The following is a 24,839-nucleotide window of genomic DNA, read 5'->3' on the forward strand; positions in this document are numbered from 1 at the left end:
CGTCACTGACATCTTAACTTGCATTTTCCTAATGACATATGATGTTGAATACCTTTTCACTGGTTTCCATATTTAATTTAGTTGCTTATTTTATTGAGTTTTAAGAGTTCAATACACATTATGAACAAAAGTCCTTCCTTAGATACATATTTGCAAATATTTCCTCCTCGTGTGTAGCTTGTCTTTTCATCCTCTTAACAGGGTCTTCTGCAGAGCAGGTTTTAATTTGATAAAGTCCAAATTATCAATTTTTTCTTTCAGATTATGCTTCATTGCATCTACAAACTCATTGCCAAACCCAAGGTCATATAGATTTTCTCCTGTATTTACTTCTAGAAGTTTTACAGCTGCACATTTCACGACTAGGTCTATGATCTAAGGAGCACTTTTAAGCCCCAAAGCCCCTTTTATGAAAGAGCAGTCAAGTTCAATCAACAAAGCCACATGCCCCCTGGAGAAAGGACCAGCCCGCAGGCCTCGCCCAGCGCCCCTCCCCCACCCCACCCCCTCCTGCACAGCTATGCCAACCTCAGCGACTCCACGGAACTTCTAGCAGTCTGGAGGACTGCTTCCAAACTAGCTGTCCTGAAAGACCAGCTTTGCTTCTCATTTTGTAAAATGCAAGAGAACAGAGTTACTTCAACAATGAAATACAAAAACAAAAGCATATAAAACATAAGCCCAAATTTTTCATTATTAAATTCAAAAGCTATAAAATTACTTTGTCACCCAAGTCTCTAAATGGTCAGCCTTAACTTGTGCACTGATCTGGTCCCAGACCAGCATAGGTACTTCCGCTGCAGAGTCGAGTTTGCACCCAAGGGTCAGCCCAGCAAGCCCCCCACCGTGTGTGTGGAAAGGACCGAGTGGGGCAGGACTTTCCTCAGTCCCCAACAGGAACTAGCAAGGATGTCCAGCTGGTGCTGACTTGGGGTGAGGCCTGGGTAGACACGCACGGCAGTCTTGCTGCCTGCTGTTCAGTTCTACTGCCCAGGAAGGCTTACTGTGCCGGGAGGCACCTAATGAGAATCCAGAGAGCACCACCTGTCAGGAAGCAACTTCGCACAGAAAAGTAAAACAGGCAGGTCAAGGGAGAGCGAGCACCTCCAGGACCAGAGGTGTGCGCCTGCATTTTAAGCACGGCGTCAGACACAGCTCCTATTGCTAAACGGCTGTACCAGCAAAACGAGAGCGAGAAGCAGCTGCCACTCTATGATGACCTCAGCAGCCTTACCTCTATGATATCCTCCACGCTGAACTGCACGTCAAATGCGAGCTCCACGTCATGCTCCGGCAGGAGAGGGGCCCCTGTAGTTGGATTCCACCCCAAACCACAGAGGACTCCAGTATAGCATTTGCCATCTCGATCAAGTCTAAATGAAAAGTTTTGAGGAAAGTTAATATTTCAAAATTGTTAAGCCGCTGGGTTTTTGTTTTTGTTTTTTTTGAATGGGCAGCCTGAGTTTATTTTCTATATATAGATAGTATATATATGTTTATTTACTTATTGAAGTATAGCGGATTTACAATATTGCGTTAGTCTCAGAGGTGCAGCACAGCAATCTGTGTGTGTGTGTGTGTGTGTGTGTGTGTGTGTGTGTGTGTGTGTGTGTGTGTGTGTGTATCCCTCTTCAGACTCCTTTCCCTTACAGGTTATTAGAAAATGTTGAGGGGCTTCCCTGGTGGCGCAGTGGTTAAGAATCCGGCTGCCAATGCAGGGGACACAGGTTCGAGCCCTGGTCCGGGAAGATCCCACTTGCTGTGGAGCAACTAAGCCCGTGCGCCACAACTACTGAGCTGGCGCTCTAGAGCCCGCCAGCCACAACTGAGCCCATGTGTCACAACTACTGAAGCCTGCGCTCTAGAGCCCGTGAGCCACAACTACTGAGCCTACATGCCACAATTACTGAAGCCCGCGTGCCTAGAGCCCATGCTCCACAACAAGAAGCCACCACAATGAGCAGCCCATGCACTGCAACCAAGAGTAGCCCCCACTCGCTGCAACTAGAGAAAGCCCGCGCGCAGCAATGAAGACCCAATGCAGCCCAAAATTAATTAATTAATTAATTAAAAAATAAAAAAGCGAGCCCTGCTCACTGACACACTTCTCTTTACTAAAGCCTCTAGGAGTTCCTGTCTGATCTTGGCACGAGAAAGAGCCACCGCTGCAGTCTTACCTCGTGGCACCATCGCGAGTGGGACGGGCACGGTTTCCCACTGACAACCAGTGCCAGGAGACTTGGTGTCACAACCACAGCCCATTAACAACAGGACGTCCATCAGCGCGGTGCTGATGCTGGGCCTCAACTCCACCTCCACTTTGATCCCCTTTGCCCCACTTCAAGTCACGCTCCTGTGTGAGGCTGCATGTCCTTGTCAGCTCTCTGAGCTTCTTTCTAAACTGAGTCTCAGGGTAGCTCCGCAAATAACCATAACGCCTCCCTCAATCACACTGAAGCTGGGGGAGGCGCGGCCGGCCTCCAGACCTGCCAAGGACACTTTTCCATCAGCGCTTTCTCTACAAAAGGAGGGAGGGGCCCCATTTCTCCCACTGGGTTCGCATCTTACCAAAGCCTGGGGACAAGACAAGGGAGAACCCCATACCTGAGCTCCATGACTGGTGCAAACAGCATGCTGAGGAGCGCAGGAAGGCCGGGGATGTGCGGCATCAGCGAGGTCTCCCTCAGCAGCATGGTGGACCCTGCGGACGGTCACAGCCAAGGGCAGCGCTGGGCGCATCGTAATGAGTGTGCCACCTTCCCTCCCCACAACTCCTCCTTGTCCTCAGGCCTCCCTCCCTGTGTTGGGTCTGTCCCCACAGATGTGCCCCAGCAGAGAAGTGCTCCCTGGTGTCGTTCCCCACAGCACCCCAAGAGGAACCCTTTATCCTAAGGCTCAAGCTTTGACCCCGTCTGGGGACCCGTCCTGTCTGGTTACTCTTGCCTTTCCTTTCTCCTCCTTAGGCTACCGGGTTTGTCCCTGGGCCAAGCTCTTGGATTTGCTCTCCTTCGTGGCCAAGCACAGTGGAATGAATGGATGATCAAGGAATCAATCCACGCATCCCTGCACAGCGGGAAAGGTGATGATGCTCCAGTTCTTAAACTCCCACCAGCCAAATGCACTCAGGAAATAGTCTAAAACATGGCACACAGGCGTGAGGCTGTTCACTGATTATAAGACAAACTGTTCCGGGAACTGGAGTCAAGGGGAAAAAGAGAAGAGGAACACCGCAGGGACAGCAGGCCTTCACTCACCGGTGGCGTTAACCGAAAGGGAAGCTGCAACCAGCATCCTCTGGTGGAGGTCCTCGGGGCTGTCGCTGATGATGACAGAGTTGATGCTCTCCTTGTCAATCCGAACACGCCTGAAAGGAGAGCTGTCGGGAGACGGCTGCTCCTCCACCAGAGAGGCAGTGAGTGATGCCAAACCCACGAGGAACACATTTCAAAGACAGTCCAACACGCAAACACAGGCCCAACAAGCGCAACACAGCACGGCCCAGTCTGCACTGAGCCTCCTCACGCTGGAGCCCTGGGGCTGGTCCTCCACCCCCTTCGCTCTTCCACCCCTCGTGTGATCCCAGCCATCCCTGGACCCACGTGCTGACGCTGCCCGAACCTCTACCTGCACCCCAGACCTCCATGCCGTGGCCACCTGCCCCCTTCCACCTCTCAGCGGAGCCCAGCAGGGCACCCTTCACTCCCGCTCCTCCCCCATCACCAACTCTAATCAGGCACTGGCCTGTTGGGTCCACACCGAAAGCTCTCACAAAGCTGCCCACTTCTGCACCTCCTATCGTGGACTCGGCACGGTCCACGGTGGTCCTGCTCTGGAGCACAGTGTGAGCAGCCTCAGAGGTCTGCGCCTACCTGAGCATCCTTCATGCTGGGGCTCTGCACACTTTAAAGTGCTCACAGAGCACTTGGACAGCTTGTGAAAATGCAGGTTCGAAAGGTCTGGCGGGGGGGCTGAGCCCTGCATCTCTAACAAGCTCTTGGGGATGCGTCTGCTGCTGGCCCTGGAGGAGACTTTGAGAAGCCAGGGTCTACCCTGTAGCCGAAGTGACCATTTAAAGTGCACACAGGGGGGCTTCGCTGGTGGCGCAGTGGTTGAGAGTCCGCCTGCCGATGCAGGGGACACGGGTTCGTGCCCCGGTGCGGGAAGATCTCACATGCCGCGGAGCGGCTGGGCCCGAGAGCCATGGCCGCTAGGCCTGCGCGTCCGGAGCCTGTGCTCCGCAACGGGAGAGGCCACAAGAGTGAGAGGCCCGCGTACCGCAAAAAAAAAAAGTGCACACAGGGCTTCCCTGGTGGCACGGTGGTTGAGAGTCTGCCTGCCAATGCAGGGGACACGGGTTCGAGCCCTGGTCTGGGAAGATCCCACATGCTGCAGAGCAACTAAGCCCATGCACCACAACTACTGAGCCTGCGCTCTGGAGCCCGTGAGCCACAACTACCGGACCTGTGTATCTGGAGCCTGTGCTCCGCAACAAGAGAGGCCGTGACAGTGACAGGCTCGCGCACCACTATGAAGAGTGGCCCCCGGTCGCTGCAACTAGAGGAAGCCCTGGCACAGAAACGAAGACCCAACATACCCCAAAATAAATAAATAAATAAATAAATTTATAAAAATATTAAAAAATAAAGTGCACAGTGAGGCTTCCCACGTGGCTCGTGAGGCTCTGCAGCCCCTGCACTTTCCCTCCACTTCCTCAGAGGTGACCCAAGGCCCATATGCCTGCTGCTGGGACCCTCACCACCCAGCCCTCGCCCTGCCTGCCCTGACAGCTGGACTTCTCCTGGTCTAACTCCTCTGCAGGCTTCAGGTCTCAGATTTCCCTGGAAAATCTCGACGGCCTTCCGACTGTGGACAGGGGCCCCTCTTAGATGCCTTCGTAATGTTCCATGGCCCCTAACAAGACGCTCATCAACCTATCTTGAAATAAGTGGCTTTCTCTGTCCTACCCTCTGCCCACTGGACCCATAATCTGGGGGAGGACACCAACTGTGTTTGTTCACTACTGTTCTCCCCAACTGCTCCCAGGACACAGGGGGCACTCACAGACCTGCTGAATGTATAACAATTACATAAGAACAGAAAAAACAAAGGTTTTGATGAAAGATACTCCAACATGTCTTATACAGAATGGCTTTCACATAAGAGAGAACGGGAACCGCAGATTTGGAGCTAGTGGAGAAGCTGGAAGGAGTCAGAAAAAGTAACACATTCCTACAGGTCAGGTATAAAAAAAGTTAGTTTCTGATGAGCTCTGTAAAAAGAGGACCAGAGAAAAAAAACTTCATGGGAAACTTAAGTTAATCATACCTGAACTTGGATATTCTGGTCAGACTCTGACACTTCAGTTCATAAGGGTTAAAAGGCCCATGAAGTATTGCCTGTACACATAAAATATCCAAGATGTTACCAGTAAGTAAAATGTCACTTCACATACATTTAAAAAATCCAAAAGCCAGCTCATAGTTTTAAAAAAGAAAAAAGCTACACCTTCGTCAGTCATAACATCTTCAAGATTTAATGGGAGAAAAATGCCTTAAAGGAGGTATTTTTCTGGGATGCAACTGATTCCTTCCATGGTTTCGCTAACCTTCCTCTCTCTACATATATAAATACATACACATACTTTGGGCAAAAAAAGGAAACACTGCCAAATACTCCAGTGAAAGTATTCTTTACATGGCAGCAGACTATTCCAGTTAAATAAGCAGGTCTACGACCACACAGCCAAAGGCTGGGGCAGTGTAAGAGTGAGTCCCTGTCAGCCCTCCTCCAAACTGGCCAAGCGACTAGAGCACCTCCAAGGGACGAAGCTAAGCCTTGACACTGGTTCTCAAAAGCCCACACACTGTGCTTCCCCTTGCTCTGACAGACAAGCACTGGTCGCTGTGACTGAAAACTGTTGCCTGCCGTCCGACTGCCTGGTTTTTGTTGCAAAATTCCTATACATCCTGGCTTCTCCTTCACCTCTTCGGAGCAGTCCCTCAGAGCTACCTGAGAGGCTGCCTCCCAGGCTTCAAGTCCTCAGAAAGGCTGCCGAATAAAACATAATCCTCAACTTTCAGGCTGTGAATTTTCTTCACTAAACATCGCCTTTGGAAAGGTTAGTTTTAAAAAAGAACTAGTCATGGGGCTTCCCTGGTGGCACAGTGGTTTAAGACCCCCCCTGCCAATGCAGGGGACACAGGTTCGAACCCTGGTCCGGGAAGACCCCACATGCCGCGGAACAACTAAGCTCGTGCACCTCAACTACTGAGCCTGCGCTCTAGAGCCCGCGAGCCACAGCTACTGAAGCCCACGTGCCTAGAGCCCGTGCTCCAGAACGAGAAGCCACAGCAATGAGACGCCCGCGCACTGCAACGAAGAGCAGCCCCCTCTCGCCGCAACTAGACAAAGCCCGCGCACAGCAACGAAAACCCAACACAGCCAAAAATAAATTAATTAAAAAAACAGTAAAGAAAAAACCATCATGACTACTAGCTACAATTCAGCTTATAAATGTAGAATGATTTTTAAAAATTTTAACTGTATTTTAAAATAACTCCTATAAATTACCTTGCAGTTTGGGTTACCCAGTTTATTGGAAGAAAAGCTCTCTAACAAAATCCGGATCAGATACTTTTTGTCGTCTTTCAAGGGGGATGGCACGGACATGTCTGTCACATATTCTGCTGACTTGGAAAAGAGACCCTTGAGAACTTCATGGCTTTGCTGAACAAAATAAGAAAAGTTCATTTTGCTAAAAGGAAAACCAGTACTAAAAGCACTTTATTCCAAGTTAATCAAAGTACTTCATAGGCATGACCTTATTCTTAGGTGATCTTTAGATTATTAAGGTGTCAAAAGATAATTTTCTCAAGTATATTTTGAAATTCAAACAAAAGAAATAAAACAGAATGCATTAAATTAGGCTCAATTCATTAGCCTTTACTACCTTTCAGCCATCAAAGAACTGAAAAGAGTGAGAAAAATAATTTTTTGTATACAAAATGTCAGTTTCAGGCTTCCCCGGTGGCGCAGGGGTTGAGAGTCCGCCTGCCGATGCAGGGGACACGGGTTCGTGCCCTGGTCCGGGAGGATCCCACATGCCACGGAGCGGCTGGGCCCGTGAGCCATGGCCACTGGGCGTGCGCGTCCGGAGCCTGTGCTCCACAATGGGCGAGGCCACAACAGTGAGAGGCCCGCGTACCGCAAAAAAAAAAAAATGTCAGTTTCATATTGGGAATATTACCAGGATCCCCGGAAGTGTTTTCCCACATGGAAACACAACCCAGCCAGCTCTACAGTGATGTTTTCCTGCTTGTTTGTCCCTTGCCCAACTCAGCACCTCACCCCCAGAAGAAATTACAGAAGGAAAAACAAACCACCTTCAACATGAGCCTCAATGTGGCATCTCAAACCTTCAGATCAAGAAAAATAGCTTCAGAACTGATTTTGAAAGAAACAGCTGAAAGACATTTTGAAATGTTCAAAATACTTGAAACTAATATTTTATATAATTACTTTCCTTAAGGAGATAAATCTTGGAATCCATTTTTTTAAAAATCCCCAAACAGAGAACATTTTCACATCTAATCTTCATTCCAAGAAAAAAAAACAGCTCCATAATCAGAAACCAACAAGAACAGCACCTGACCACCATAATTTGGTCTCAAAGAAACTAGAAGACATTTACGAGGGCACCACAGACCTCACCACACTGAACACTGTCCAGCTCTTCACCCCCCAATATCCTGAGAGAGGAAAAGGGCCCCCCTTCTCTCTCACTCCCCCACCCTCTGCACACACACACTCGCTCCTAAAAGGAGGATGGAAGCGCACACCTTGGACTCATAGGGCTCCTCGGCCAGCTCGGCATAGCCCTCCTTGACGAGGACGTCTCGCACGTTGACAGCGTCCTGCAGCGCCGAGGAGAGGTAGGCGTCCACGTGTAGGACGCTGTGCACCACGGAGAAGACCTTCACGAGGAGGGCGCGGCCACTGACCAGCGAGGAGAAGCGCCGGCTGGCCCCGCCGCTCCAGTGCTCGCCACACACCAGACACCTCGCAGATGGGCGCATCTTGCAAATCTTAAACTCCAAAGCCTACGGGACAGAAGCGCACAGCTGAGCCACTTTATAAATGTGCGAGACACTCACCCCAAATACCAATGAAAAGTGACCCTGGTGCAGGGATCCTCACCAGTGATCTCCTACAAATCCTACTGAAGAGAGTTTCAGGGTAAGTGAGGATTTCATAGGTAAAAAAAAACTTGGTTTTCCTTTTCGACAACAAAAAAAGTTTAGAATAACTTTTAGAAAGTGCATGTGGGAAAGCATTAGAAATTACTGCTGAATTAAAACTACTATTTTTGCTAAGTATGAAACACTCCATATATTTTAACTTGCTCCAAAAGCAGTACTAGCAAAAAATATCTACAGCAATATATTTTTGGGAAAAAGCAGAAACCAAATTCGGAGAGCAGGACAACACGAGTGCCAGCCCTCTAGGCCTTGGCCCTGTCCATAAGCTGAGGGGCAACCACATGGCCTCCAGAATCCTTCTAGCTTTACGCTGTCAGACCACAGGAACGTCTCGACCTTACCTGAAAGGGAAGCTCAAGAAACTGACAGGGAATCTCCATTAAGACGTCCAGAGCTACGTGTGCTCTGTTTCCATAGTCTACAAAGAACACCTAGAGGGTGAGGAAAGTGCCTCAGTTAGTACAGGCCCAGGCAAACACTGTGTGCCACCAACCATGGCCACGCGACCATCCATCCCAGCTCTGTCATCACAGGATTCCTAGGGACTGGGGCTTAAATCCTCACGTCACTGAGGGAAGTAACTTTTCTACTAGACCACTTTTCTAACTGTAATTAGTTTATATTTAATTTCCACTTGAGATTAGAAAGGACTTTCTATCAACTGCTATAAGTCTGTTTCATTTCCCTTTCAGTGATTTGTTACAGAAAAACATACCTCAGCAGAATTTCCAGAAACATAAAGGATTTGTGCTCTAAAGTAGCTTTCTTTATCAAAATCAGCAAAAGGAGCCAGACAGACCAAGTCTGGATGTGGGTGAACGGGCAAGGGCACCAACTTCAGACGGCTGATTTCAGCAGTAAGCTTTTTCAGAATCTCTGAGCTTTTTTCATCAATCCTATATCCCCAAAAGTGTCCCACTTCAACCACCTAAAAAGGAGGAGGAAGAGCAGAGATGAACTCTAGAGAAGATTTCTGTCAAGAGGCACAGACTCTCAAACTGCAGCCCTGGCATACTGCCCTACTACATGTCACAAGCCAGATTCCCCGGTCCCTAAGTATTCTACAGGGGAGGGGGTGCCCGGGTTGAGCGAGGTGAGGAACGCTGTCTGGAGGCACAAGACTTGCAGGCACACAAGCACTGTAGGCTCTGGGGGGCACGTGAGAACAGGGCTGTTCCATCCCTTACCAGACCCCAGGGCCCCCAGGTGCCCTCTGGGTGGCAGGTGTGGGGTGAACGCACAGCCCCTGGAAGAGCAGTGGGGGGACGGGAGAGTGGATGTCCTCGTCTGCTGCCGCTGCAAGACGGCCAGGGCCGCACTGCTGGAGCTCTCCGGTCTCCTGGCATCCAGGTTTCTATGGGAAGTCTCCCAGTGAAGGGTAACTACGGATTTACCAGGAAGCCCGATGCATTTTAACTGAAATTTTATTTTGAAGAAGTAAAAACTATACCCCAATGAATAATGGTGCCAATGCTAGTTTTGTGGATGTGAACTGAATTACACGAGCGAATAGCACTATGCCAATTAACATTTTTACATGTATCTTGTCGCCAGAACTGATTTTTAAATGTACTAACATTTTAAAAATTAAACTTTGACTCTAGAATGAATATTTGTGTTTACACATTTGTGTTACAGCCACATTTCAATTCAGCAAGTGAGAGTAATTCAAGCTCACCCAGATTTGCTACAGGCAACCCTTAAACAAGGCAGGTTTGCTCTGCGAGGGTCCGCTTACCCAGATACTTTTCAACAGTAAAGACTACAGGCCTGCATGGTCCGTGGCTGGTCGAATCTGAGGATGCGGTGGGACCACGGATACGGAGGGCCGACAGTGAGTTACCCATGGATTAGCCCCACATTGTTCAAGGGTCCAGTGTAGATGACTAAGGTACACAGGCTGTGGGCAAGTGTCTCTACACATCCACTATCTCATGTATACAACATGACAGCTCTAGATTAAGAAGACAGAAAAGCTCTAATGATTGGATCACACCATTCTTACCTCTGTAACATCAATTGTTAAGAGGAGATCTGTAATCATCTGGGATCTGTCTAACGTGTTAAATGAGACTTGCACAGGATCAACTGTCTGCTTCTGGAAGTCCACATTCACCCTATTTAACACAATTTATTTTAAAAGGCAATAAAAGTATTACAAAGAAAATATGTTTACATATATGAAGTTACTGGTTCAACTATTCCACTGTTTCTATAAGAAAAGAACATTTTAATAAAATACCTAAAGCCAGAGATGACAAACGAAGTCAATCTTATCTGAAATGTGAGTTTCTGATGGCTTCCTGAGCTGCCCTGGGGGAGGGTGTGTACCCCAGTAATTACATACTACCCTTCAGGAATATATTCTAAAGGTCAAGACTGTTACGGAATATCTACTTTTAAGGATATAAATTCTAAATCTAGGACCTGCAATGTTTCCTAACTTGTGGTTTCGGAGGTGAGTGACTCTGACTTTTAGAAAACTACAAGAATCCAAGCCTATTTAATGTTGTTAGCAAACACATACATGATTTTCTAATAAACCGAAGAATTATCATTCATCCCTTGAAGCACTAATACAATAAATGCTAAAATTCCAAGAGATGAAATATAAATTGATAAAAAGTTTCCTTTCCTAATAATTTTATTCTTAAATGAAGAGGAAGAATTATAAGAGATCTGATCCACCTCTCTTCCCAATTTTCCAACCCACTTATTAAATAAGAGTGACTCAGGCTAAGTTACCCAGCAAGACAGGCCTACTCCACGTTATTACAGACTGAACCCACTCAACTCCCAAACTCGCAGAATCAAACCATCCCACACTGGATGAAACTCAATGGAACATACTTCCCTACCTCAACAATTCCTCAAATCCCTGTCAAATTCCTCATGGGGTTAAAAAGATTACAAACAAGAAAAGATGCGGGAGAATTCCTACATACGGCACCGTGTGAATATGACTGAAAGGCAAAGTAATCTGTCAGAAACACTGAAGGGCGATTTAATTTGGTCCAAGAGAAGCCAGCCTGCGAACTGCACAGCAGCTGCCTGGGGGCTGAGCAGACCCGTGCAGGCAGCCCAGCCCCGCAACTCTGCTCAACAGGGACAGGTGGCCTGCGCTGGCAAGTGGCAGGCTGCTCCCAACTGCGCCTGCGTCTTGTCCCACTGCTGGCTCTGCTAAGGGCAAGGGAGACTCTCCTCTGCTTAGGAAGAGAAAGGCAGTAACTGTAAGGAGGAAGAAAGGAAACTAACATTAGGGTCAATCCCTTTGATTTAAACTGAAAATGACACAAATGGTTCTACCCAATCCTCCAAACAGCCTTATACAATAGGTAACATAGCTATTAAACAGATGAAAACACTGAGGTTCAGAGAGGTCAAGTAAAGTGCCCAAGCACACACAGCTAGGAGATGATGAAACCAGGCTACCACGCCAGTGCTTTTAGTGTGAACTTAAGCAAGGTTAAACAGTTGTTTAAAAATAATATTGAGAATGTGAAAGCAGGTGGACAGAGGTGTGCCCGCCTCTCTTCTGAAAATACCTTGTATTCCTGAGCTTGGAAACAGCCCCTCCTTGCACCTTCCCTTCAATCTCCTCTGCAGAATGAACACTGAGTTCAAGGGAAACTTTCAGCTGAGACATCTTAATGGCCATATACACTGCAGGAAGAGTTTTAAACCTCTCTGTTGGATTGCGTGAAAACTCCACAAAGGCTCTGTCCCACAAATGTAAATAAAAAAATAAGTTTATGAGGCATGTTAATTTCTCTCAAGTTAAGATAGAGATTTTCAGTAACACCTCTCTTCAAAATACCAGCAACTCTTCCTTCAATAATTAATCAAGAAGACGTATTTAAGGGAAAATTATTCACTTAAGAGAAATAAAAGTTACAATGACATACCATTAAATTAAAAACCAAGTATCATCCTCATGTATTACTCAGTATAATGCAGAATAAAGATTACGTTCAAAAGGAATTTTCGCCTAAGAAATCTTAATTCTCACCATTAGAACAAAGTGACAGATTCGGGTTTTTGTTTTCTTCTATTTTATTGTAAAATAAAAATCAGACAGAGAAAAGCACACAACTGAGTAATTCAGTGATCTTTCTGATCTCCCTCCAAAAAACCATCTAGTTTATCACCCAGTAATGTTGAGGCATGCCCCACCTTACGACCCACCCACATCGCAGTGTACTATTATCACATCCCTCCCTCTGGGGGAATAAGAATCAAACATGCAGTAAGGGGACTTCCCTGGTGGCACAGTGGTTAAGAATCTGCCTGCCAATGCAGGGGACACGGGTTTGAGCCCTGGTCCGGGAAGATTCCACATGCCGCAGAGCAACTAAGCCCGTGCACCACGACTACTGAGCCTGCGCTCTAGAGCCCGTGAGCCACAACTACTGAGCCCGTGTGCCACAACTACTGAAACCCGCGCACCTAGAGCCCGGGCTCCACAACAGGAGAGGCCACGGCAATGGGAAGCCCACGCACCGCAACGAAGAGTAGCCTGCGCTCGCTGCAACTAGAGAAAGCCCGCACGCAGCAACGAAGACCCAACGGAGCCAAAAATAATTAAAAAAAAAAAAAAACATGCAGTAAGGGGCCTGCCAGACACTTCCTGTAAAAAGGAAAAAAATCTTCACGTTCACATTGGTTTGTACATGCACGTCAAAATCTCCCGGAGCAAAACATCGTACTCAGAAAAACAGACTTATGACTGCTTCAACTACTGTCATGGAAATGTGTGATTTGGGGTGACCCAGAAGGACCCTGAGCTGATGAAGAGCAGCCTGTCGCGTCCCATCCCGTCCCGTCCTCTGGCCTCTCTGCAGCCTCCTGTCTCCACCGCACTGTCCCCCTGCCCTCGGCTCCCTTTCAACCCTCCTCCACCGACCCTGGGTGAGCTCACAAGTGAGCACGTGCAGTCTCCTCCTGTCCTCAGCTCCCTTTATTCATTTCCATTTCTGCCATCTTTCTCTAGAAGGAGCCTAAGTCTTTCCTTAGAAATAATTTCTTTCAAATACTCTAGAGCACATTTCCAAGACCCTTGTCTTCCCTGAGTATTTTCAACTCAACACGTGGAGAGAGCCAAACCCGTGACATTCCCCGCGCCCCCCTCAGCCCCCAGCCCTGCCCTCCTGTCCACTCCCCCCGGCTGAAGTCCTGGCCCTCACTGGCTCCTCTCTCGTCTTGGTCCTCCACGGGCCATCAACAGCCGAATCCAAGAGCTCTTCCCTCCCATCCGCTGCCTCCTTTTCATGTCAAAAGTCACCTCGGCTTGGACGACTGCCAAGTTTATGCTGGACGGCTTCATCTCCTCTTCATCACTCCCCAATTAAGTTCTACAAAACACAGTTCTAGTCAGAACACCCAGGGCTCTCTAAATACCCACTACTGACGTTCATACTCGTCAGCTGGCTACAAATACCATCGGAAAGACAGCGCCTGACGCCCACTCTTCAGACCCAATCTGACACAAAACCAGCTCCCAGCAAGAGGGCTCTGGCTGTGCCTGGCACACACCCTACGCTTTCCCAAACCACAGCTCTGCTCACACTGGGCTCCTGCCCCACCTGCCAGGGCTGCCTCCCCTCCAGGCCCCTCCAACTCCTCCAGAGGAAGGCCCAGGTGAATGTCACTGCTCCTGCTCCCAGCCTCAGATACCATATCTTCTTCCAACACCCCAGGCCTCTCCCAGGACACTTCACGATGGGCAAACATCTGTGGAACTGATTTTACTCTCCACGCCGACCACTAATTTGAAAATGTCTCACAGGAGGAAACCGTGCGCCCACGTATGACCTGTGCTCCAGTGCCCTTGGTCCTGCACACAGCAGGCCCTGCTGGATCCCAAGGGGGAGGACAGTCTTGACTCAGTAACTATTTTATGTCATTCTCTGCCTTTAATATCTGATGCACAGAACTGGTATAACCAGAAGAACACTGTTACATCCCCAAGTAATTGGTATGACGTTGGTATTATGACTAAACACCAGAAACCTATGACGAATCGAGTAAAATACAGGTAGAATACCTATATAGATAACCCTGACAGAAAGAAGAAGAAATGAACACCAAATGCAATCCAGCAGTAAGGATTAAGGAAAGAGGCCGCTGCAAGCTTAGTGAGAGCCCAGACTGCACCATCCAAATCAGTACAAAGAGCACCCACACACACAGAACTGGAGTCTCAGTAAGGCAAGTGGACTTTCCATATTCAAGAAAGATGGTTTAGCTACGAGAATCCAATTTTAAGTAAGTAGTTTTGTATATGTGATTAAGAATTTGACTGCTGATTTATATTAGAATATTTAAGAAAACGTGAGACACTGTAAGTTTAATTAAACCTGTAACAGTTGTTAGAAGCACCTAGAAAGACGTTACTTATTAGGGTTATATATTTGCCATGTGAGGCATTTACATGCTTACAAAGAAAATCAATATATTAATCACAGGAATGGAACTTAAAATGTGTGAGGCAATTAATCCAAAATTTAAGCAGAATGAATATGCTCAACTTGAGTTATTGGACATTAATCAGAGAAAAACTAAAAGTATTTCTTATTTACTAGATTTACAAAACTTTGTAAATTAAATAAAATGTGTAGGACACGAGAAAATTTTTTCCAATTTTTTTTTTTTTGCGGTACGCGGGCCTCTCACTGTTGTGGCCTCTCCCGTTGCAGAGCACAGGCTCCGGACGCGCAGGCTCAGCCGCTGTGGCTCACGGGCCCAGCCGCTCCGTGGCATGTGGGATCCTCCTGGACCGGGGCACGAACCCACGTCCCCTGCATCAGCAGGCGGACTCTCAACCACTGCACCACCAGGAAAGCCCCCAATTTTAAAAGTTAAAAATCAATTTAAAAACCGTAATAGCCTTTTCTGTGCATAAGCATTCTCTCTTAGAAATGAAAACTCAAAGTGATACTCCAAAACACACCACTTATTCCTTATCTGCAATTAAATTAGGCCAAATGTAACTGAGTTTTGCAATATTTGTCTTCCAAAAATATTTAGAACATGTAAGTTCTAAATAACTATAAGCAGATAAACTCTCCTGCAGGCATCTCTGGCGGCAGGCAACTTACTGTGAAATCTCAGATGGACACGCCCGAGTGCAGGGCACTTCCAGAGTGCCAACCCTGAACCTCATCACGCCAGCCCTGAACCTCATCACGCTACTGAACCTTCTCGGCACCAGACGTCCTTTAGGAGGAACGTGGTTGAAAGAGAAGATGAATTGCTCCTGACAACAAGATAAACCACAGCTGCGCTTTAAGAGCTGTGTCCTCAGCAGCCCGTCTGACGACCCATTTCCACACACCCCCAAGTTGAAAGAATCAGCCCCTGTAAACATAAAATCTCGTGGTTCTTTCGTAATTGCGGTGGATTACAAAAATACACCACTTACTTTGCACCATCAAACATGATGGATCTGACTTGGCCGCACTGTCTAAAGAGAGACTGCAGTTGTTTATAGTAGAGAAATCCATAGGGAGGAACATGCTTCAGCTGTAAAACACCACACTGCATTAACAGGAGCAAACACAAAGCTCACAGTAATAATGTTCACAAAAACAGAGCACGCTGTCTTTAAGCACAAGACGAAGACCCGACAGCAGGGTATTTAAGGACTAATGACTTCTAAATTATAGTAAGTTTTAATAATACATGTTAAACAAAGGCTAATTCTTCTCCTGTTAAAAGAGTCCAAAAGTCTGATACAGAAAAGACTTATTTTTCATTTTTACCTTAAAATAACCAAATTGACTAAATACATCTTTTTAAAACATAGGATTTCTATATAGGCAACAGCAGGAACTTAAATGTTAAAGGGAAATGCACCACTTGGTGGAGGAGGGGGTGCGTCCTCGCCCCGCAGGCTGCACTAACAGGAAAGAGGCTGCAGCAACCCCTCCCTGTCCGAGTGCTTTCTCCCTCCCATCAGGGCAATCTGTGTTCCGAGCTCGGACTCAGGTCTGAGCTCAAGTCCTGGCTTGTCAGGGTTCTGCAGGCAAAAAGTTATGGAGCCACCCTAGGACCCAACAGCCACATCACTAATTAAGGGGGACAATAAGTCCTGACTCAGAGAGCCAATGTGAAGCTCAGAGAAGGAGTAAAAAGCACTGGACAGAGGCCCTCTCAGGTGATAAGCGCTACGTAAACACTAGCCACACTTAGCTTTTATAACGCACACAGCAGGTAACTTTTTGGCCCCCAGAGTGCAAAGTGAACAGGCTGCCTGGTGGCTGAAGGAGGCAAGCACAGCCCACGTCTGAGGAAATGTGCTGTGGGGTCCCTCCCCTGGTGCACAGGTCAGGAGGGAGTACCACCAAGGCGTGAGAGGAAGCCAACCAGAAGGCTTGGTCCACGATGACGGTCAGTAAGAGCAGAGGCCCAGCCACACCTCCTTGAGATCAAAAAGGATCTAATGACAACGGCCCCTTCAGGTAAAACCCGCCCCCAGGTACAAACTGCATCTCAGCTGCCTCTCCGTCCCCAGTGTGAGCACCAGCTCCTCTCCAATGCTCTGCAGAGACCCTCTCCCTTGTGAACTCTTACTTCTTCACTAACAGTGTGATGGAAACAACAAGAGGAGTAAGAGCTGGTAATGATGGCATGTCTACTTTAGGCCAGGAACTCTGCCACATGCTCTATACCCCCTTTTTATTAGATATAGGCCGGTAATGGAACCCAGGGTCTGCTAAAAGCCCGATTCCCAAATGCTTTATTCCAGTTGCCTACCCTGAAGTGATCCTGTGCTCAGGTTTAAACAAAGGGTCCACAAATGTTGATCTGATAGTCAGTGCCTGGGACTGACCATCAGATTTGCCCAAAGCTCATGTTAAACACTAATTTCCAGGCCACACTTTCTAGTTCAGATTCTGTGCCACGGGGCCTCAAATCTGAATTTCAAAATAAACACTCTCTAGGCGATTCTATTAAGCATGAATGGGGATCAGAGTTTAAGTCACAGTACAAAGGTGCCAACCAAATAACTCTTTACGTTGTGTAAAATGGAGCTGTCAATTAACTAAATGTTCTTAAATTTATGGAGAAGTATCTTAAATCCTTCAAAATGGGACATGAGCAGAGTCAAGGTCAGCCATGAATACCTGACTCTGCAAGGCTTTCTTTTTTAAGGCCAGGTCTGCAAAACAGGAAGCGAGACTGAGGAACTAGTGGATGCATGTGAAAAGGTCAGACAAGCCATGAAATTCACTTTAGGGAACAAAAATCCACTTAGTACTTTTAAAAAAATAAAGGCAAGTGGGGAAATAAAATGTTCCGTGTTTGCCACATTGGAATGAAGCTCATCTGAAAACTGAGCACCGGGCCTCCACCCCAGAGAAGGCTGCCTATCTCTCCACCTACCACAATGGTTGTCTTTGGGTCTTTGCCCGCCAGCTCCCTCACTGCCATCTCTTCGTCGGGGTGTCCAAAAGTAAAGTAATTTGGATAAAAAGCACCTGCCAATACAACCTGGAAGAGAAACTTATTTTCATGAAGTAACAGCATTATTTTATCACTTTATCTCACCAATATACTAACCTCATCCCAGAATATCATCTACAATATAAAAGATGAGCTTAATGTTAAAAAAAAACAAAAACAAAAAACACTGGACCTTTAAACCAATCAAGCAGAAAGTCACAATTCTGGTTACTTCCCCATAACCGAAACACTTTCTACATGGTCTTTCCTCCAAGGAGCCTGAGTACTTCTCAGAATGAGGTTTAGAAAACAGTGGTGAGTTGAACAAGGATACAAATGATTGTACACACAGAGCCCCAGGGGTTAGCCAAGTTTTTCTACATTTTCCCTGACATACTTACTTCTATGGGTCAGGCCCTTTCCCAAATATTTAGATAAAATTACAATTAAGACACTTAGATTTAGAGCAGCAGGCTTGCATCGAATATTCACTTCTAAAAGCATGCTGCGAAGAGTCCCTTCTTCAATAAAAATATACTATATGAAACATACACCCATGGAAGAGTCTCTCCTAAACTTCAAGTAATTTTACATCCAGAGAAACACTCCATTTCCCAGCATCCCCCAGTTTTGTACAGGATCCACCTAGAACCCAATTCTGTATGCGTCAGCCAACACACTGACACATGCAAGAGGTACTCCTCCTCTGAGCCCCTACATCAGAAGCACTGGCCACCTTTCTAGGACACACTTCCCTCTACACAATGCCTAGAAGGTTCCATCCAACAAGCTAATTTGATCATGGCCTCCAAAGTTAAAATAATTTTTCAGTGCAAGGGAAGAGCCACATAATAATATTAAGAGCATTTTTACTTTCTTAAAAGCCAAAACAAAAGGATCAGTAATAACATTTAGCAGAAGCAGTAATAACATTTAGCAGTCTTTAGAAACACTACTCCAGAGATTAGAAATGGGTCTGGATCATCAACTCAGTGACATGGAAAACCTAAACTAGGTATAAGACCAGAGTTCTTCTTGGTGCCCAAACACAGTATGAACACTATGGACCTAAAATCTCCTGTGAGGCATGATTTGTATCAGAAAGGGGAACTAGGGCTTCCCTGCTGGCGCAGTGGTTGAGAATCCACCTGCCAATGCAGGGGACACCGGTTCGAGCCCTGGTCCGGGAAGATCACACACGCCGTGGAGCAACTAAGCCCGTGCGTCACAACTACTGAGCCTGTGCTCTAGAGCCCGCAAGCCACAGATACTGAGCCCACGAGCCATAACTACTGAAGCCCGTGCGCCTAGAGCCTGTGCTCCGCAACAAGAGGAGCCACCGCAATGAGAAGCCCGCGCACCGCAACGAAGTGTAGCCCCCGCTCACCACAACTAGAGAAAGCCAGCGTGCAGCAACAAAGACCCAACACAGCCAAAAATAAATTAGATGAATTTTTTAAAAAGCCATCAGATTTCTAATTAATAACTGTAAGCTTTCCAAATCATTAAAAAAAAAAAAAAAAAAGGGAGGAAATAAGCACTGTCAAAACCACAAGACCTAATAAGCAGAAAGAACCAGGAAGAGACATCCAGGAAACTCCAGAGTACCTGCAGGATGAATCGCTGCTTATATGCATACTCTTGGTCCATGACAGGCCGCCGGGAATCAACATACATGTTGAACTGTGAGATTCTAGTCTTCAATTCTTCATATAATTCAGCCACCTAAAAAAAACACATTGGGAGATGATGTCTCCAAGTGATTATATTATTCAGAATAGCGAATGCACTAGAAAAGTAGTACATAATGGGGAAAGCATGAGTATGTCTATGGGATGAAACACTGCAGCTATTAAGAACCATATTATTAGGACTTCCCTGGTGGCACAGTGGTTAAGAATCCACCTGCCAGTGCAGGGGACACGGGTTCGAGCCCTGCTCTGGGAAGATCCCACATGCTGTGGAGCAACTAAGCCCGCGTGCCACAACTACTGAGCCTGCAAGCAGCAACTACTGAGCCCACGCACCACATCTACTGAAGCCCGCATGCTCTAGAGCCTGTGCTCTGCAACAAGAGAAGCCACCGCAATGAGAAGCCCGCGCACTGCAACGAAGACCCAATGCAGCCAAAAAAATAAATGAAAAAATTTAAAAACTCATTTAAAGAACCATCTTATTAAAGATTAATTAATAAAGAATGGAAAGGATGCTCAATACAATATTAACAGAAAATACCAGGATACAAAGCTGTATATGCTTCATGATCCCAGTTTATAAGCACACAAGCCCACACAGGAAACCACTGCAAATACACAAACACAGTCATCTACATGTGTCAGAGGAATAGGAGACCATGATCACAGCCTTTGCTTTAAGTCCTTTAAACACTTCCGAAACCTCTGCCATAAACGTATACTTCTTTTGTGATTAAACACAAGCTAAGAGGGGACTTCCCTGGTGGTGCAGTGATTAAGAAGCTCCCTGCCATCGCAGGAGATGCGGGTTCGAGCCCTGGTCTGGGAAGATCCCACATGCCACGGGGCAACTAAGCCCGTGCGCCACATCTACTGAACCTGCGCTCTAGAGCCCGTGTGCCACAACTACTGAGCCCGCGCACCTAGAGCCCGAGCCCCGCAACAAAGAGAAGCCACCTCAATGAAGAGTAGCCCCCGCTCACCGCAACTAGAGAAAGCCCGCGTGCAGCAACAAAGACCCAATGCAGACAAAAATAAATAAATAAGAAATAATTTTATTAAAAAAAAAAATCTTCTGTAAGGCTGTAGTACCGATACATACAACTTCTCTAATTAAAACTCAACTAAAAATTATGCAAGTCACTTTCTCTGATCAAAATGCAATAAAAACAAAAATATTAACAAAAAAACAAAATACCTAAAAATATTTCTTTCTACCCGTAAACTCAAATATTCTTCTAAAAACTCTGAATCAAGGAGGAAACCAACACTAAAATAAGTTACAGACAGGGATAACAATGAGATCCCTACATGTCACAAATCAATGAGATGTGCCCCAAACTGTGCTCATAAGAAAATTCACAGCTTTAAATACCTTTAATTAGAAAGATTGAAAGTATTAATAAATTCTCATCTCAGTAAGACTGAAAACTTAAACCAAGAGCCACAGAAAAACTAAATTAATGGAAAAAATGAAAAATCAATCCTTTGAAATCCTCCACCTTTCCCCTTCCCTCAAAACACCTGCACAGTAAAACTGACAAATCAAACCAAGAGTAAGTTCTCTGAAAATAAAAATGAAACAGATTAAGAAAAAAACAACAAAAACAAACAAACAAACAAAAAAGACAAAAGATTGTCTTGCAAACTGTGCAGTAAAGGATTAAGTCAGCAGGCCCGGTTGTCCACACCCTGGACATTGCAAAGAAAGGTTTGGCTCCTGGCAGGTCACCTCCAGGCCCTTGGAATATCCTGCCTTGTAAGAGTGACTTTGTTTACCTGAGGCCTTGGACACAACAAACAGTTCATGGTAGCAATGTGACTTCTGTATGGTGGGGACGTACAGTATCAGTAAGCTCGTCAGCCATGTGGGCACCCCACACTTACGTAACCAACCCTCAATAAAAGCTTGGACGCCAAGGCTCGGGACAGGCCCCCTGGCCTGCAGCGCTTCACGTGGGCTGTCACACATCGTGCTGCCCAGAAGACTCCACCAGGAGAGGACAGCTGCAAGCTGGCACCTGGTCTCTCCTGGCTCCTCCCCACCTGCCTCTTACCTTTGCTGACCTTAATCTGTGTCCTTCAGCTGTAGTCAACTGTAACCGTGAATGGAACACACAAATTCTACCAAAGCTGGAAATGAGGATGCACTTCTTGGAATACTCTCTGCTACCCTGGGTATTGCTGGTACTTGATAAACATTTGATAAGTCATCTTTACTTGCATTCAAAGAATTTATAACTTACCTCTCGAATTCTCTTGATTTGAATGTAATTTAACCGTCCCCAGTCAAGTTCATCCTTTAAATACATAAAAGGATAATATTCAATATTAATGTAACAAATTAGAGCTAATTTGGCTACTGTAATACATATATCTCAGCTAAAAGTATACACCAAAAAGAATATATACCAACAAGAAAAATAATATGGCTGACTCTGTAAAAGGTGACTTTCACGAGTAACTCATGTAGTTATTTTAAGGATACATCTATGCATGGCAAATTTAAACACACAGACCTATCAACAATCTTTTGAACCTAGTCGGTTTAGAAGGAGAACAACAACACGCAACCACGCCCACCCAAAAAAATGAAGGCTAACAGGTTGGTTTTTTTCAAGCCCATTATCTAAAACTTTGCTGAAAACAGCAGAAGGAAAAGCTTCGGGTTTCTTAGTCTTGAGCCAACACGCCGAGGCATGTCCCACAGGTATTTAGTACTGGCAGCTAAGGGGCTCCTGACACAGGAAGGGTCACTACTACCCAGGGGTGGGCGACAGGCAGCACGGCTGCCTCTGGGGAAGTGACTACAGCTGAAGGTGGGCCCAGGAGCTGCCCTGGCCTGCGGGCCCTAAGGACCATCCACAGTGACCTCCGCTCAGGCTGAACACTGCCGGTTCACACACAGCGCTGAGGCTGAGCTAGAGAAGGCTCGGGAAGCTTCCACGACACGGGCAGCCACCCACAAAGAAACCGCTCACCGACCTTCGGACGCCGCAGCTCTCCTCTTTGTCTGCAAGTCTGCCAAGCCTAAAAACAAATGATCCAGAGTTTCAAAATAAAAAAATTCGGTTAGCGAATAAAGTCAGTCCAATTTCAACACGTTCTGACCACAGAAAATTTACAAATTTAATTTTTCCAATCTCCTTCATAGAATTGGACTCCCACCTTCATCTACTCCTCCCAACACAATTTTTTTGTGTGTGTCTGTGCCGCGAGGCTTACAGGATCTCAGCTCCCTGACTGGGGATGGCACCTGCGCCCCCTGCAGTGGAAGCGTGCAGTCCTAACCACTGGACCGCCAGGGAAGTCCCCATCTCCCAACACGCTTTGCTTACTAATGGACATCAGCAACCCTCACAGCGCTTCTGGTGGAGACGGCATGTGCTGACAAGCGGTGGCAGCCGCCTTCACAGCTCACACTGGGAAAACTTACCCTGAACGCTTCAACAAGCGCAGCACAGTCACTCTTACTGTTGCCACAGAAATCCACTTTGTTCCTGTAAACAGACAACAAACAGTGTCACTTGACACCATTAAAAACACAGTGACTTTTAAAAATATGAATGTTGGGGCTTCCCTGGTGGCGCAGTGGTTGAGAGTCCGCCTGCCGATGCAGGGGACACGGGTTCGTGCCCCGGTCCAGGAAGATCCCACATGCCGTGGAGCGGCTGGGCCCGTGAGCCACGGCCACCAGGCCTGCGCGTCCGGAGCCTGTGCTCCGCAACGGGAGAGGCCACAACAATGAGAGGCCCGCATACCGCAAAAACGAAAACAAAAACAAACACACACAAAAAAACACAAATATGAATGTTAAATACCTATATCCATCAAGATGCTGCCTAAAAGGCATCGCAAAAAAATTCTTCAAAGAAAGAGATGCCGCTAACAAGAGAAAAAACAAAGAAAAGATAAGACTGTTGGAGTAGCCTTACATTACCCTCCATTCCCGCTTCTCAGCTCCCACACTCACCTATAATAAGACACTCGTCTAGACATCCAAACACATGTCCGAGGACTATGAGTTTACCAAGTTGCTGATTAACAGGAAGTTGGGCTAAAACTCTTCCTAAGAAGGTCAATTCACCATCATGGGGGTTTTCATCTCCTCTCTGCCCACTCACCGCAAGTGCTCCAACCTTTATAAAATAAATTAGTGCAATTAGCAAGCACTGATTTATTCACACTCTTTTCTTCCTTAAGGCAGGGAGTTTAAAACAGGAAACGACCAAATTTTGGTGAACAAGGTTCTAAAAGATACCTAAGTCAACTTATGAAAGATTGATACTAAAGTTTTCTAATTCATTTTTTGATACTCAGAACACATTTTATTATTTTTTAATGCTGGGAGGTGATGCTCAAGCTACCCCCACAAAAGTCTACTTAAGTCCCAGATTTAATGAACATGGCACACACAGCACTAAACCAAACCTCCAACCACCACGTCGCGTGGTCACTCACAGCCAAAACGTACAGACTGTGCACAGAAAATGACGTCCTCAACTTGACTAAGTGTATTTTACGGACGCCCAAGCAGGTACCCAAGGTATCAGAGGCAGCCCCAGCTTTGAGGGTCCGAGGCAGAATGTCCACAGCCCCAACAGGTGGAGGCGCCCAGGCCGGGGCACTGGGCACTGCACGCAGCGAGAGCGGAGCGTGCGTCGGAGGAGTCAGAGAATGCACAGGAGCAGAGCAGGGCTTCCAGCAACAGGAAGAGGAGAGGCTAGCATGAGGGTGAAGAGCAGAACTAGAGCGGAAGTGGGGAGGAGGCTCACAGAGCCAGGGCAGGAGAGCAGAGCTCTACGGCTGCCATCTCCTATCCAGCGCTTCTCAGCCCCGCCAACAAACAGCAATCCCCCACGGGGCGGGCGGGGTGAGAGAGTAGGAGCTTCACCTTCAGACAACTAACAAAGCTGGTCTGAACAACATATATAAAATCTGGAATCAAAAATTAGTCACGACATGCTTTCCCAAGCAAATGCTGATTATTTACAACTGTCAAAATACCTTAAAGCTATCCACAGTATGAAACTTCTAAAATTCACCCAAAAAATCTTAGCTTTTCCTAACACGAACAAGTATCAGATGGTCCCACCTCCTTTAGCAGAAGGATGGTGCGTTCAATGTCACTCAGGCTAGGTGGAGAAAGGGCTGTTGCCAGCAGAGCCCTCGGTTCACCCATATCAAGTAATTTCACTTTCAATATTGTGCTTCCTAATGGACAACGCTGAAAAGAACAAAATTTAAATTCAGAAACAGTAAAAATAAGTAAATCAATTAACCTATTCACATGACTAGTACTTTAGAGAGAGAAGGAGAGAAAAAGAAGAAGGGAAAACAGAGAAAGAGGGCTGGGAGACGGAGAGAGAGATGGGAGATGAAGAGATGGGGGAAGAGGAGGAGAGACAGAGAGAGATAAAGAAGGGAAGATGGAAAAGGGAAA

General features: G+C 46.6%; 1 protein-coding gene across 1 annotated transcript in view; it reads right to left on the reverse strand.

The window, feature by feature from the left end:
- Positions 1-24,839, reverse strand: part of TDRD9 (tudor domain containing 9) — a 117,786-nt gene that overhangs the window by 13,355 nt on the left and 79,592 nt on the right. The window contains exons 15-33 of the mRNA XM_007455589.1: positions 24,492-24,623; positions 23,370-23,535; positions 23,218-23,281; positions 22,833-22,896; positions 22,382-22,426; positions 21,643-21,696; positions 19,311-19,427; positions 17,643-17,750; positions 15,679-15,779; positions 11,804-11,977; positions 10,264-10,375; positions 8,974-9,186; positions 8,600-8,689; positions 7,839-8,099; positions 6,571-6,726; positions 5,326-5,396; positions 3,255-3,364; positions 2,605-2,701; positions 1,235-1,373 (exon numbers count right to left, since the gene is read on the reverse strand). Coding sequence (XP_007455651.1) covers positions 1,235-1,373; positions 2,605-2,701; positions 3,255-3,364; positions 5,326-5,396; positions 6,571-6,726; positions 7,839-8,099; positions 8,600-8,689; positions 8,974-9,186; positions 10,264-10,375; positions 11,804-11,977; positions 15,679-15,779; positions 17,643-17,750; positions 19,311-19,427; positions 21,643-21,696; positions 22,382-22,426; positions 22,833-22,896; positions 23,218-23,281; positions 23,370-23,535; positions 24,492-24,623 — 2,274 coding nt within the window. The remainder of the gene's footprint in view (positions 1-1,234; positions 1,374-2,604; positions 2,702-3,254; positions 3,365-5,325; positions 5,397-6,570; positions 6,727-7,838; positions 8,100-8,599; positions 8,690-8,973; positions 9,187-10,263; positions 10,376-11,803; positions 11,978-15,678; positions 15,780-17,642; positions 17,751-19,310; positions 19,428-21,642; positions 21,697-22,381; positions 22,427-22,832; positions 22,897-23,217; positions 23,282-23,369; positions 23,536-24,491; positions 24,624-24,839) is intronic.

This window comes from Lipotes vexillifer, unplaced genomic scaffold (assembly GCF_000442215.2).
Source record: "Lipotes vexillifer unplaced genomic scaffold, Lipotes_vexillifer_v1.1 scaffold584, whole genome shotgun sequence".
Classification (NCBI taxonomy): domain Eukaryota; kingdom Metazoa; phylum Chordata; class Mammalia; order Artiodactyla; family Lipotidae; genus Lipotes; species Lipotes vexillifer.